A 15,347-nucleotide genomic window follows, 5' to 3' on the forward strand; every position below is an offset into this window, starting at 1 on the left:
AAACATTCGGATACTAGTTATATGGAGGCTGGTTCAAGTTTTCGCCCAACTTTTTCTACTTTAGGCGCAAATATACTGCTATAAGTAAAACAGCTACTCTCATTCATTGGGAAAGCTCACATATTGGCCGATATATGCGGTAGAAAGTCACCCGGAAGTGCGAAATCATTTTTATTAGGTATATTGGAGATAAGAGAAGTATGGACCCGATTCAACCCAATTTTGATACACAGGTATACTATGAATTTCAATGGTATATTACATACATTAACTGATATTTTCGGTCAAAAATAAACTAAAAGTACTGTGGACAACATATTCGGTACCTAGGGGCTTAAACAGTTTTGGTCCCATTTGGATTATTATTAATTGCTGCTTGATTTGTAAAGCGAAAGGGAAAGTATGAAATGGATGGGTGAGAACTCGCATTGTCATGGTGAAGAGTGGTCCTCTTCGGCGAAACACTATTGATTGGATCAGCTCATCTTGAAATACACTTACAGCCATACCCCGACTGTTGTTTACTTTGGGGCTCATACGCATAAATCCACGGTTATGTCCTGTCACGTTGTCATAGACGTGTTTTGAAGCACACCTCTCGACGAATCTACACGAGCCTTTTTTGAACGATTGACAATTATGTAGCATCCAATATGACAAAACCAAATGTTCATGCAATATTGGATATCGCGATAGATTAAATGACGTCCTTGCAATAGCACTTTGCGCACAGCATCGAGGGGCAACAACTGATTTTGGACGACCATCTGCATCATCGCCAAAAATTTAGTTAAGTTCAGCTATGCACTGTTGTTGAGATAATCCAAAGTCATAAAAAATAATTGACCGAAAATGTTCTCGATTCAATACTAATTTTGATCGAGATGAATATTTTAAGTTACTCTAAACAACACAAATAGCGCTCGTATGTCACAACGTTCTAAGTATGTAAAACATCAAAAATGTCAAAATATAAAATGCTATACACATTTGTAGAGTCAGCAGACTTAGAGAAATGCTTTGAAAAGCTGAAGTGGAGTCCGATTCGGCCTCAATCGGTATAAATATATAATTATCGGCGATTTACGAATCAACTGAAAAATGTAATCTCAGCCAAAATTGCTTGCTTCACTGTAGCGATAATAAAGAAAAGGAACAATAAGTCATAACTAAGGTCAAACCGACATTTCCTGTAATAATTGGAAAGAATGATCTCGAGATTACAGTACAAACCCAAATGGAGTTTTATTGGTACTCCTAAAAGACAAAAATAAACATTTCGAAGTCCTGATGCATATACATACATTGGAATTAATAAAAAATACCGAACATTGGCTTTGAGCTTTAGTATTGAGGCAGAGAACATAAAACCAAATGGTTTATGAGGGATCTCTCCGTCCATTTACAAATATGAAAAAGAATCACATCACCATCGAACATGCTCGAAGCGAGCACTCATCAACCCGAGTTTTGACGCAACACAACAATTGTTGCTGCTGCTGCTTTTGCCTGTCGGTATTTTGCCTCGTTGCCGCATTACCGCTCGTATTGTTGTCATTATTTTTGTTGGCATATCGGTTGTTGTGGTTCATTTTTGGCGGCACGCAAACACTTGTTGCTGATTTACCCTTCTACGCCTTCACCTGCGCCAGCGTCGTCTTCTGCTTTATTGAGGCCATATAAAATGGCAGACTACTTGCCGGTGCGCATAAGAGCTGGTTGTTAATGTTGTTGTTTTGTTTTTTCTTTGTGGGGAGAAGATGGTAAGGGCGTTGCATTGATGGTTGTTGTGGTGAGGATAAAGTTCTCTATGCGAAGCGGCGAATTGATGGAATGCAAAGAATATAACCGAGCGGTGAGTGGTGTTTAGAGGATAAGTAAATACACAAGAGGGTTATGCGGAAGTGCAATTTTTAACGCCGACCATATTAAAAGAATGCACTCAATTTATGGACGTGCGAGCATGTGCGGCAGAGGCCGACGGTAATGCTCGCTTAAAGGCAACAAATTCACTTGATAATAGGATACAGTGCCGCCGGATGGGCTATGTCAGGATAACAAACAACCTTGCTGATTGCTTGGTGAATGATGATTTCAGGCCTTAGGAGAGCTAACAGCAAGTGGTTGGGGGTATGCTTGTGGGTGTATGCTATATTTTGATAGCGTTGGGACCGAGGAGGTAATTAGCAGATATAAAAAATTTATTTCTTAAAAGTCTTTGCCTGGTTAAGGGTTTTGATAAAGCATATTTCCAAAAACAATATAAAAAATAATTAAACAAAATTTCTAGGTAAAGACATGTATTTGTACATATGTATGTACAAATATCGTATAGTTGTACTTAGCAAAAAGTGTTAAACGGGTAAAAACCCATCACATGTTCTCGTATAGCAAAGTTATTAAGTAAATATCTGATATATATGTAAATATCTGTATGTATATAAATACTGTATACATATATGTATATTTGCATTTTATTGTTCTTTATATTTTCTCGCTTCACACAATATCGATCGGAGATTCGCGATATTTTAGAAAAATTCACGTTCACTCAATTCTCACTTTAAAGTTGATTTATTGCCACATTCTGGTAAGCGCCTTGTCGTGCTTGGTTAAGTTTCCGTAGAATTAACAGTTTACGTGACTTGATGATTTTTCATTTTCAAAAGCGGAAAAAACAGAAAAAAAGTAAAAAACAAGCAATAAGATGCTGACGTCCATACTTGTTGCAATATCGTATATTTCTTATAATTTCAATTTGATTACAATAATTAACGAGAGTAATAATATTGTATATTGAGAAAGTAATTCAAAACCTTTTATGGAGAAAAAGGTTGAAATCACGCAAAATTTATAAGAAGCTGTTTAGAATTTTAGAAAATAACATTTTAACAATCAGACCGCAGATGGTCTGGGTCTGCGAATGGCAAGCACCTTGGCGTGGTGCTGGGGCTTAATCACAACGTCATTCGGTCTCTCCCAACCGGTCCGAGTACTCTTATGGAGCACTTTTTCGACGGTAAATTCAGCTGTATTCGAAGAGAGAATTCCCCACACATGGCCGTCTTTGGAAATCATCATGGCCTGACCACGTCAGCAGGCTCAGCTGCTCGAAAGCAGGCAAATCGTGACGGAACGGAACCGGGGAAGAGCGTAACAGGAGAAGGAAAAGCTCTCATTAAATAGGAATAGAATATAAGAGTTAATATCGAGATAAAATTTGTAAGGGAGTAAGCAGTTCTTGATACTGAATTATTATGACTATGCAGCTATAGATACATACCTCCGCGGTTGACTCGGTATCGAACATACAAACAACAGTAAGTGATATAATAATTCGTAAGAGTGGATCATCATTACCGATGGATTTCGACCAGAACTAGAAATAAATCAAATAACTAGTTTTTTTCATATTTTTTCAATTTTCTGAGCAAATTAACAATAGTAATGTATGTATGTATATATTTTTATACAATCAGAAATTAAATATTTCAACAAACATAAAACCTACTGACTTTTTGAAAAAAAATGTGACTTGAGAATTTTTTACTGAAAATTATAATCTTTTTGGTATCTCGCCAATATAAGAAAAAAAATATTTTAGAGACATAAGAAGGAAAGTTTCCATTGAATTTCATAAAAAAAACAAATTTTTTCTATGTACAAGATAAAAATAAAATAGTCCAAAACCTAAATTTTGAGGTTATGTAAAAAAAAGTTTAAAACAAAAGAACCTCTCATTATCTATAACATTGCCGCATCACTTTTTGCTTGTATGTAATCTAGAAAAACCACTCAGAACCCTTGAAAATTCGTCCACACCTCTTCGCTTCCTATCCCGCGATCGCCCGTAAATAAAAAACAGTGGGTGTCCGGTTATGAAGAATTTTAATGTATAGTATACTATACTTAATTCTATAAAAGTACCTGAAAGGTTCCAAATGTGTTTCTGGTTTTTTAAATCTGCTAAGAAAAATTACTCCTAAAAATTCTTCGAATATTGAAAGAATCATCTTTTAAAACCTAAAATATTTTTTCAAAAAATATATTAAATCACAAAAGTCCATATCAATCAAAACGATCAATGAAGCGAATCTTAATATTTTTTTTATTATATAATCCTATAAAAATTTGCTGATATTCAAATACACACAAGAAAGCACAAAACACCCACACATCATTGACAATTAATTATTATTTTTTTAGACTTTACTCTTTCTTTTTAAGTTTGCTTCGTTCACATTCATTATTAAATGTTTCTTTGTAAATGATATTATACCAAAGTTTGTTTACTTTTTTTTCTATTTAATAACTTCGCCTTTCATTAAGTTTTTTTATTACTTTTATTTTTCGATGTCTCTTATTTTATCGTTCTCTTAATGATAAATCAGTTTCGTTAATTGTCATGTGATCCGAGCGTTATAACTTTATATTTGTTATTTTCGCTGTTCGTTATTATTTGATGGGTAATTTACCATTTTTTATATTAATTGCACTTTCATAGTCTAATGACATTATATCATGGAAGCACCACAATATACATAAGTAAACTCGAAAAAGGAATATACATAATATATACGTGATGAAAATCTTTAAAGCTATCCCATCACACATATGTATGTACATATGTATGTATGTATTTATAAAGAGTTGTCAGAATCAAATTCGGATTGAACCTCGGATGGACTGAAATGGTTGGGGCATTATTCACGTTTCAGATGAAAATGTTTATCTAAGAAGCCCACCATGTTTTAGTTGTAGCGATTCCCATAAATACAAATCTTCATATTGAATGAATTTCTGGGTTTCTGTATTAGGGAAGGCAATTAAATAAGCTTTATATATTTGTGCGATCATTATCTGAACAAGAAAAAACGTTAACTTCGGCTGCACCGAAGCTAATACACCCTTCACAGGTGCATTTCTTTTAGTAACTATGTGTCCAGTTTGTATGGCAGCTATATGCCATATTTAACCGATCTGAACAATTTTTTCGGAGATTATGTTATTACCTTAAGCAGTAAACAATGTCAAATTTCGTGAAGGTACCATGTCAAATGCGAAAGTTTTCCATACAAGCCCTTCATTCTGATCGTTCGGTTTGTATGGCAGCTATATGCTATAGTAAGCAGATCTAAATAATTTCTTCGGAGATTACATTGTTGCCTTAGTAAATAATCTCTACCAAATTTCGTGAATATATCTTGTCGAATTCAAAAGTTTTCCATACAAGAACTTTTTTCCGATCGTTCAGTTTGTATGGTAGCTATGTATATGCTATAGTTAACCGATCTGAACAATTTCTTCGGAGATTACATTGTTGCCTTAGAAAATAACCTGTGCCAACTTTTGTGAAGATATATTGTCAAATGCAAAAGTTTTTCATACAAGAACTTGATTCCGATCGTTCAGTTTGTATGGCAAACTTCGTGACAAACTTAATATACCCTGCTCAGTTTGTTACCTATAGTGTATTTTTTTCTTTATATTAACACTTCAAGTCAATTAGAAAAACAATTAAACGACAACCATGCTTAGAAATATTTTTAGTTGAAAAGTTTGTTAAATCCTTCAATACCCATATAACAATAATTATTTTAAAGTAATTTCAAACTGGTGGTAACCCCATAACTAAGCTCATCTATTACTTCAAAATTGTTTAAAATGCTCAACCCCTTCACAACCAATGATCAAAATATTACCAAAAAATGTATTGTATTTTCATTAAATAATTTTAATTCATTTCCTAAAGACTTCACCATTATTTTTATTTTTGCATTCAAACTTTTTCTCATTATAGTTTTGATATTCCATAGACATATTATACAAATGTAAATATACTCAAGCAAATACAAAAAATTTTAAGCCCCCTGTTAAATTTCCTGTCAAATCAAGAATTTAACTGCGAGTTATAAAATTTTCGTAATTCACTTAAACATAGGCAACGAGGGGCCATTTGGCATTAAAACAAAACCAAATTTGCTTCTGCATACTTACATACATATGTATGTACTTACCACAAACCACTTCCACTCATTCGGCTGTCCTAGCCATTGGAAATTAAGCTGCGCACGACATTGCACACACACACTTACTCACACATACACTACACACTTTTTATTTTGCTTAATAAACACACGAAAAACATAGCCCGCTCTGATTTTTCATTTAATTTCAATAGAACACAAGCCGAACTTTTGATTTTTTTATAAAACACTTCACTATCACTTATATATATTATGAAATTAACATTTTTATTTCACAAAAGCAGTAAGCGCAAAACTTTCAATCGCGACGGGAAGGAAACCGGTGCAAAACTGACAAATAGCAGCGGAATTTTGCGCGTGCACAGGGTTACATTTTTGCAGGAGAAATTTTACAAATTTTATAAATCAGAAAACAGAATAATTTAATAATTTGTTTAGAAATTATTACTGATGATAGCTGGTATTTTTACTATTTAATAGCTCTGCCTTTCATTTGCTGTCGTTTTTTAGTGATAAATCAGTTTCGTTAATTGCCATGTTATCCGAGCGCTATAACTTTATATATGTTATTTTCGCTGTTTTTTATTGTTTGATGGATAATTCATAATAGATTAAATCGAATTAATTGAGCTTTATACATGTATGTATTTCTGCGACAATTATATAGAAAATATAATGTCTTTTGTGAAAACATAATAAGAAGACGTGGATTACTTTTCTTAATAAAAATGCTATTTTACAGTAAATTAAAAGAAGGCGGGTAGCAACTCTGCTGAAAAATAAATACGGAAAAATATATTTAAAATCGTTATAGTTGGACCACTATAGTGTTATATTTCTTTTTGTTCATCCATTTAATTTAATTAAGAAATAAACAAATGGCAAACCCTTTATAATACAGTTTTCCTTAACATTTTACTTTGCAGTGCCTTTTACCCCCTCAATTGTTTTTATTTATAAATGTCATACATGTGGCAACTCCATTATCAAATAATTTAATAAAATTAAATTTCAAGCTTTTTATTAAATCTGATAAATTTTATCGAATTAAAATTAAATTCTTAATGAAGTGGTTAACCCTCACAAAAATGTCCTGTATAGATTTTCCATTTTATTAAAAATTAAAAAAAAGATATATCAGCCGGCAATCCTTTCATTAAATATTGTCAATTATACGTACCTAAGCTTTTCGATATATGTATGTATATTTACAACCATATTTTAATAATTCGTTCAGTTGTATAGAATATTTTTTTTAAATAGCTGGTAACCCTTTTGAAAGACGTTTGCTATAAAACGCTTCAATAAAACTAGTTCAATTTGATACTTATTGCGTATTTTTTTAAATTTAGAAAAAATAGTAAATAGGTGGCAACCCCACTAAAAATATTTTACACTTCAAGCTTATTTAGTTTAATATCCGTATTTAAATAAAAACGCGACTAACTTCCTCAATTTTATTTACTGAATATTTTTAAGCAAGTGGTAGCCCTTCTCAAAAACAAATATCAGTTTGATACCTACATATGTACATACATATGTATGTATATTGAAATTTTTCTTTTATTTTCACACTTTAAGTTAATGGAAAAATAAATATGCGACAATTTGGGTAAAATTTAGAATAGCATCCCCGGATTTCGGGGATAAAATGGAATACTGTTGAATACTCCTTTTTACTTTAATACACATATTGTAAAAATTCGTTGTTTAAATAATTTTTTTCAAATAAAATTTTTTAAGCATATGGTAAACCTGTCAAAAATATTACATTTAGAATATATCGAACAAACTAGTTAATTTTTGTGACAATAGTACATATTTTTTCTTTTTTAACAATTTAATGTAGTAAAAATATAAACAACCGGCAGCCATTCTCTGCAATATTTTCAGTTGAAAACTTTGTTAAATAATCCATATTGGAATAATTCGTCTATTTAATATTTTTAATCACATAATAAATTTAAACAGGTGGTGATCTCATATTAAGCTTTTTTATGATTTCAAAATTATTAAAAATTATCTCTTCTCAAAATATTACCAAAAATGTGTTTTATTTTTTCAAGCATTAAAATTTTCATTAAATAATTTTAATTCATTTTAAATAGGCTGAGGTGAAAAGTTCTTATTTTCCTCAATCAAACTTTGTCAAATTATAGTTTTGGAATTGCATACACATATTACACAAATGTAGATATCTCAAGCAAATACAAATTAAAAAATCTAGAACTCCCTGTTAAATTTCCAGTCAAATCAAGAATGTAACCACGAATTATAAAATTTTCGCAAATCACTTAAACATCGGCAACGAACGGCCATTTAGCATAAAAACAAAACCAAATTTGCTTTTGCATACTTGTAAATGTATGTATATACATGCATACATATGTATGTGTGTTGCGTGTGCATATCTGCATATATGTAAGTGCCGCATCAGACATTAAACATTTTGCTAAGCAATGCTTAAATAGTTCTTATCTCAATTATTAAGTGCTTAGGAAGCGATAAAAATTCTACAACAATGCAAAATAAACTTACCACGAACTACTTCCACTCATTCGGCCATTGGAAATTAAGCTGCGCACGACATTCCACACACACACTTACTCACACATACACTACACACTTTTTCTTTTGCTTAATAAACACACGCAAAACATAGCCCGCACTGATTTTTCATTTAATTTCAATAGAACACAAGCTGAACTTTTGATTTTTCTATAAAACACTTCACTATCACTTATATATATTATGAAATTAACATTTTTAATTCACAGAAGCACTAAGCGCAAAACTTTCAATCGCGACGGGAAGGAAACCGGTGCGAAACTGACAAATAGCGGCGGAATTTTGCGCGTGCACAGGGTTACATTTTTGAAAAAGAAATTTTACAAATCTTAAAAATCCGAAAACAATATAATTTGAAAATTTGTTTAAAAATTATTACTGATGATATTAGTTACTATTGTAATGGTCGAAACTCATTAATTTAACGATGTTATTTATATTATTTTGATTAACATATTTTATTAAAATGTAAAAAAATGCAGAAATCTTCAGCTTCGTGGCTTTCACGTTAGATGTCACTCAAAATCAGAATGGCTTGTTACAATTTATTCATTTGTTTTATAGTGAGTAATGAAATATTTCTAAATTAATGCAAAAAAATAAACCTTTTAAACTGTCGGCTGTACAAAAATGTTTTTCTAAATTAAGTTAAGTTTGATAATTATATAGCCCTACATGTTAGTTGTATTGTGCAAGAAATGAATATAAAAACATTAAATCAAATTTTCTGTTTGACCACCTTGTACTAACTTATATCCGACTGAAAAACACAACTGTACACTGTTCTTAAAATATTATATTATTAATATTTTACGAAGAATATTTACTTATAATAATTTAATAAATAATTACATATTGTCAATTGTTGTATATATTTAAAATATTCAGCTGGCAATGCCTCAATTGTATTTGACATTTTGTCGGCTTGTCATATTGGAAATTTCTTGGGCGTTTTGCCACGACCACGTATATAAAGTTGTTTAAATGAAAATCTTTGCTGTTTTAAACAATAATACTGAAATAAAATAATTGTAAGTGCATACCCCTAATGCTATTCCATACAATAGCGCATAAAGTGTAAAATCATTTTGTGTTTTTATAGCAAAACTATTGTGCGAAAAAATTGCTTTGCGCCATAGACGCTTCCTACAACCGGCTTTTTTGTGGCGAGTTTTTATTTTTCGGATTTTGTGTGGGAGTTGCTTTCTAGCTTGAGATCGAAAAAATAGGCAATTTTTGTGCTATTGAATTGTGCCGACATGACCTTGGACGCAGCTACCGCGACTGCTAGCCGGTCGAGGATAACGTTGACCTGGGAAAAGCAAGAACATCTCATAAAATTAGCTATATTAATTATAGCAGCTGTGCTTTGTAAGTACTTATCAAAATCCTAAAATTAATATGAACTTTTTTTTACTTGTTATGTCCATATATAGCTTACAATTTAAACAAAACACATATCTGTTTCGTTCGAGTTCTTAACAAAACATATTAATTCTGTGGCTAAAAATCGCACTCAACTCACGTTAGCTGTCAAATGTAATTCTCACTCAAAATATTTTTTTCACTCATTTGCTCACTCGTTGATGTTTTGCCCAGCTTGTCGTTCATTTGAAATTGTTCTTTCCAGCATTTGCCACGCGTTTATTTTCGGTGCTGCGTTTTGAAAGTGTTATCCATGAATTTGATCCATACTTCAATTACCGTACCACGCGGTTCCTTGCTGAGCAAGGATTCTACCAGTTCCATAATTGGTTTGATGATCGAGCATGGTATCCACTAGGCCGTATTATTGGCGGTACCATCTATCCTGGGTTGATGGTGACTGCCGCAGCTCTTTATAGACTCATGTGGTTGCTGAATATTACCATTGAGATTAGGAATGTGTGTGTATTTTTGGCACCATTCTTCTCCTCACTAACCACATTGGTAACATATGCGCTGACAAAGGAGATTCACGTAAGTACCAGGTACTCTTGAATATGTTGTTATAGGTTATGTGAACACGTGGTTGTAAGTATTCAACAATATTCTATATAAATATTTTTTTTTTACTTTTTACAGAGTACCGGCGCCGGTTTGGTTGCAGCTGCTCTCATTTCTATTGTACCCGGCTACATATCGCGTTCGGTTGCAGGCTCCTATGACAATGAGGGCATTGCTATCTTCTGTATGCTGCTCACATACTATTTGTGGATTAAGGCAGTGAAAAGTGGCGCCATTTTCTGGTCGACCATGTCGGCACTGGCCTACTTTTACATGGTTTCTTCGTGGGGTGGTTATGTGTTCCTCATCAATTTAATACCACTGCATGTTTTGGCGTTAATGATCACCGGCCGCTTTTCGCATCGCATTTATGTGGCGTATAGCACATTGTATTGCATTGGCACAATACTCTCGATGCAGATTTCATTTGTCGGTTTTCAACCAATACAAAGCTCGGAACACATGCTGGTAAGTTCGAAGAAATATTACAAATATTTTTATTTCATTATTAATTGTAATATCAATGATGATTACTGTGATTTCTTGATAGGAAGAGTATGAAACATACATGAGTACTAAACACTAAGCTGAAAAATTATATTGTTAAAAAGATAAATATATTTTAAATTTTCAATGCTTTATAGTAATTTGTCACTTTTTTTCCTGTTGCAGGCGCTTGGCACCTTCGGTCTATGTCAAATACATGCGTTTGTTGATTATCTACGCGCTCGTTTGTCCAAAGAAAATTTCGAAATTCTTTTCAAAGCCTTAGTGTCTGGCATACTGACTACAGTACTCGTAATAGGTACTGTGCTGACGATTACTGGCAAAGTCTCGCCCTGGACGGGCCGTTTTTATTCCTTGCTTGATCCTTCATACGCGAAGAATCACATTCCCATCATCGCATCTGTGTCGGAACATCAACCTACATCATGGTCGTCGTTCTACTTTGACTTGCAGGTATGTTGTTGATTTATTGTTTATTAGTAATACATTTCAATTGATGACAATTTGTTGTATGAGTGCGCTTTAATGTCCGTAAATATGCGGCGGTGAGTTTTCATTCATTTGCCGCTATTTATCACAAATTGATTACTTCACACTTTGATCGCTGACTTCCAGTGACAACTGGAAAGTGAAACTACTGTTATGAATTTAAATCTCTATTTTTCTTATTGCAGATCTTGGTATTCCTATTCCCAGCTGGCTTGTACTTCTGCTTCTCGAAATTAACCGACTCGAATATTTTTATCATCCTTTATGGTGTAACCAGTATTTATTTTGCGGTAAATATTATTTTATTTTTTATTTTTTAAATAAAATTGGCGTCATATTTGTATCTATTTGCACAGGGTGTCATGGTACGTTTAATGCTCGTGCTAGCGCCGGTTATGTGTGTCTTATCTGGCATTGCCACATCACATCTGCTCTCCAAGTATATAAAATGTATAGATGCCGGCCCGTCGAAACCCGTTGAAAGTAAACGTCAGTACAAGAAACTTGAACAGCAGAGTAGCGGTGTTAAGAGTGAAGTTGCTATAGGTTTTGTGGGCATTATTACATTCATGCTTATTGTTTATACCTTCCATTGTACTTGGGTGACATCGGAAGCATATTCGTCGCCAAGCATTGTACTTAGTGCGCGCTCACATGACGGGGGACGCATCATATTCGATGATTTTCGAGAGGCTTACTATTGGCTGCAAATGAATACACCAGAGGTGAGTGCGATATATGTATGTTTTTAGTTGCACAGTAAATTTCACATGATGAATACTTCAAATTCTTGATAGGAAGAGTATGAAACACACATGAGTACTATAAAACTAGCTGACAGAAAAACTTCTTTTATTTTAATAAATGTTTTCTTATTTTATGCAACTAAACTTTATTTTTCTTCTTTTGTAGAATGCGCGCATCATGTCTTGGTGGGATTATGGCTACCAGATAACTGCTATGGCTAATCGCACTATATTGGTGGACAATAACACTTGGAATAATACGCATATATCACGTGTTGGACAAGCGATGGCTTCATCTGAGGAGAAAGCTTATGAAATCATGCGTGAACTGGACGTTGATTATGTACTTGTAATCTTCGGCGGTTTAACTGGATATTCTTCTGATGATATTAATAAATTCTTATGGATGGTACGCATTGGTGGTAGCACAGATCGTGGCGCACACATTAAGGAGCGCGATTATTACGCACCCAATGGCGAGTTCCGTGTGGACAAAGAAGGTTCACCGACGCTACTAAATTGTCTCATGTACAAAATGTGCTACTATCGCTTTGGTCAAGTGTACACCGAGGGTGGTAAACCACCGGGTTATGATCGCGTACGTTCTGCTGAAATTGGTAATAAAGACTTTGAGCTGGATGTTTTGGAAGAGGCCTACACAACCGAGCATTGGTTGGTGCGTATTTACAAAGTGAAGGATTTACGAAATCGCGGCGTATAAAAGCAGTATCTACTTATGCTAGACGCTAACAAACAGCAGTAAACTACCAGTGCAGTACATTTGAAAGTATTGGGGAGACTAGAAATAAAGAATCTTGAGTTTTGCGAATGTGTAACTGTTTCGAAATTAAAGTTACTAAAAGCGGTGCTTTTTATAATTTGTAAAAATAGTATATTCTTGTTCATTTTTGGTTGCCTATAATGTATTGCTTTCGTTAGACAATTGAAATTGTTAAGTTAAAAGTTGAAACGCTGAAAACGCAGCGTAGCAAACATTTGCATTTTCGAATAATTAAAATATCATGTGAATTAAACATTACTATGTAATACTTATTATTGCCTTCTGTTGAAATATAAATTGGATTTCATAAACGATATTATAAATTGAAATAAGTACAATGTCACGCGGCTCTCTCTGTATATTTAAGTTTATTTCTTTTATAACCTCATGCATTTAAAAACACGCATATATAAACAAACAAAAAAAGCTCGTTAAAACAAATTACGCTAAAAAGGGCTCAGAAACGGCAATATGTCAAATGATGGCTGAAATAAAAATTAAATTTTTTAAGACAAATTGAAAAAATCACTTGTGTTTGTTTTTTATTGCTGTCAGTTGGTTCATACATATGTAAATTATTTAGCACTTTCCAGGCAAATGGCGGAGTTGTCACAAATATGCATTTGTGTATATGTATGTATATGCATATATACACATTAAATTGCAAAATATTTATTTTTGACGTGTGCTCAAATATTTGCTACTTTTTTCTCTTTAAAACTGGCAACTCTTTAATTGTTGCTACTTTCCCGTACACATCTGTAAATTTCCACGCATCCGCCGTTATACAAATGTCAAACGTCAACTTCCTTCTTTTCGTGGAAAAGTATAAAATATCAACTATTGGACTGCGGCGAATTTTAAAATTCTTTAATTCTTATAAAATAAGGCTAATATTGAAGTTCTTTCTACAAAAGTGAAGAGCAGATGTTGCATTTAATTGAAATTAAGTGAAAAAGTAACGCGGGCTATGTTATTTAAATGCAAACTGTGCAAGAGAAAAAAATTGTAAAGGAGGTGCGAGCGTCATTGGAAAGTTCAGTCAATCAAATGTGAAATTGTTAAATATGTGCAAATATTTTGAATAAGTAAAATCATTTGTTTGTAAATGCAAATTAGAAGTTGCATTTTATAGAAATAAAGTGAAAAATTAAAAGTTTCTTTGCTAATTTAATGTTAAATTCGAAATTGAAAATATGCTAGGCAGCTGTGTTGGAAGGTGCAGTGAGCGAAATAATGTTAGAGATGGAAATCAAATCAAATGTTATTAAATATTATAAAATATGAAAAGGTTTGTTAATAAATGCAGAGTTGAAGTTCAATGCCATTGAAATGAAAGGAAAAATTTGTGTGGGCTACATGATAGAAGAGCTAATACGCATTTGGAAATATGCAAAGCAGCTATGTTGGAAGGTACAGTGAATGAAATAATATTAGTGAAGGAAATCAAATCATTTTGTTATTAAATATTGCAAATTATAAATATTTTAAAATACAAAGTGAGTATTTTATGGAAATAAAGTAAAAAATAAAAGCTGTTTTCATTATTTATATATTAAATATGTACATAAATGAAGAAATATATGTACATACAAGTGAGGGCCCTTAAGAACAAATTATTTAAAATTTAGCAAAAGTGAAGCTTTTTATTTGTAAGTGCATAGTTCAAGGCTAAGAATATAATATAAAATTATTAAAATATACCAAAGGTGATGTGTTTTTTGTTTATTAATTAAATTTGCTTTAATGAAGTGCAGTGTGTAAATTCTGCTTATCTATTGGTCAAGTGCTAAATATGCAAATGAAAATAAAAGTGATATACATATAAGTAAATATAAAAAAAGTGAAAATGTGAAATTTTTATATGTTTCCAAAGGGGAAGTATTTTGTTGATAAATCCAATGTTAAGATTGAGAAGAAAGAAAAGAAAAAGAAAAGAAGAAAAGTGAAATTGGGTTTTACATGTGCATAATAGTAGTGGGAATCTATTTTAATATTTGGAAAAAGTATTCAATTAAATTATTATATGTTTCCAAAGATGAAGTGTTTTGTTAATAAATCCAATGTTGAAATTGGGGAAAAAAATAGAAGAAGAAAAGTTAAGTGATAAATATGTAAATTTAATTTACAAGGTCAATCATAAAGAAATGTGTAATGCTGCTACCACTCACCAACAATATGGAGATCCAAGGCGTCCAAGTTAGTAATTTTATTTTTAATAATTTTTCTTACAAGGGAGGTTAAGAAAATAATTTTGTATTTTAATTTTTATTTTATTAAAAA

The 15,347-nt window shown here is 32.4% G+C and overlaps 2 protein-coding genes and 2 non-coding genes across 7 annotated transcripts in view; all 4 read left to right on the forward strand.

Annotated features, from left to right (window-relative positions):
* Positions 1–9,496: 9,496 nt before the first annotated feature.
* On the forward strand, positions 9,497–13,592 carry LOC120774979 (dolichyl-diphosphooligosaccharide--protein glycosyltransferase subunit STT3A). Its single transcript, XM_040104880.1, has 8 exons — positions 9,497–9,586; positions 9,658–9,926; positions 10,186–10,514; positions 10,620–11,009; positions 11,214–11,501; positions 11,723–11,827; positions 11,894–12,262; positions 12,450–13,592. Exons 2-8 carry the CDS (start codon positions 9,815–9,817, stop codon positions 13,002–13,004), a joined length of 2,148 nt encoding a protein of 715 aa, XP_039960814.1. The 5' UTR covers positions 9,497–9,586; positions 9,658–9,814; the 3' UTR covers positions 13,005–13,592.
* LOC120776223 lies at positions 11,058–11,138 on the forward strand. The gene has a single exon (XR_005705409.1). It is a non-coding gene; the product is annotated as a small nucleolar RNA Me28S-U3344 (small nucleolar RNA).
* LOC120776222 lies at positions 12,301–12,382 on the forward strand. Its single transcript, XR_005705408.1, has one exon. It is a non-coding gene; the product is annotated as a small nucleolar RNA Me28S-U3344 (small nucleolar RNA).
* A 1,519-nt stretch (positions 13,593–15,111) lies between the features above and the next one.
* The window catches only part of LOC120775723 (myb-like protein P), a 175,373-nt gene continuing 175,137 nt past the window's right edge, over positions 15,112–15,347 (forward strand). For all 4 annotated transcript variants that reach the window (XM_040106036.1, XM_040106039.1, XM_040106038.1 and 1 more), the window contains exon 1: positions 15,112–15,263. The gene's annotated coding sequence lies outside the window, so the exon portion shown is untranslated. The remainder of the gene's footprint in view (positions 15,264–15,347) is intronic.

This window comes from Bactrocera tryoni, chromosome 4 (genome assembly GCF_016617805.1).
Source record: "Bactrocera tryoni isolate S06 chromosome 4, CSIRO_BtryS06_freeze2, whole genome shotgun sequence".
Classification (NCBI taxonomy): domain Eukaryota; kingdom Metazoa; phylum Arthropoda; class Insecta; order Diptera; family Tephritidae; genus Bactrocera; species Bactrocera tryoni.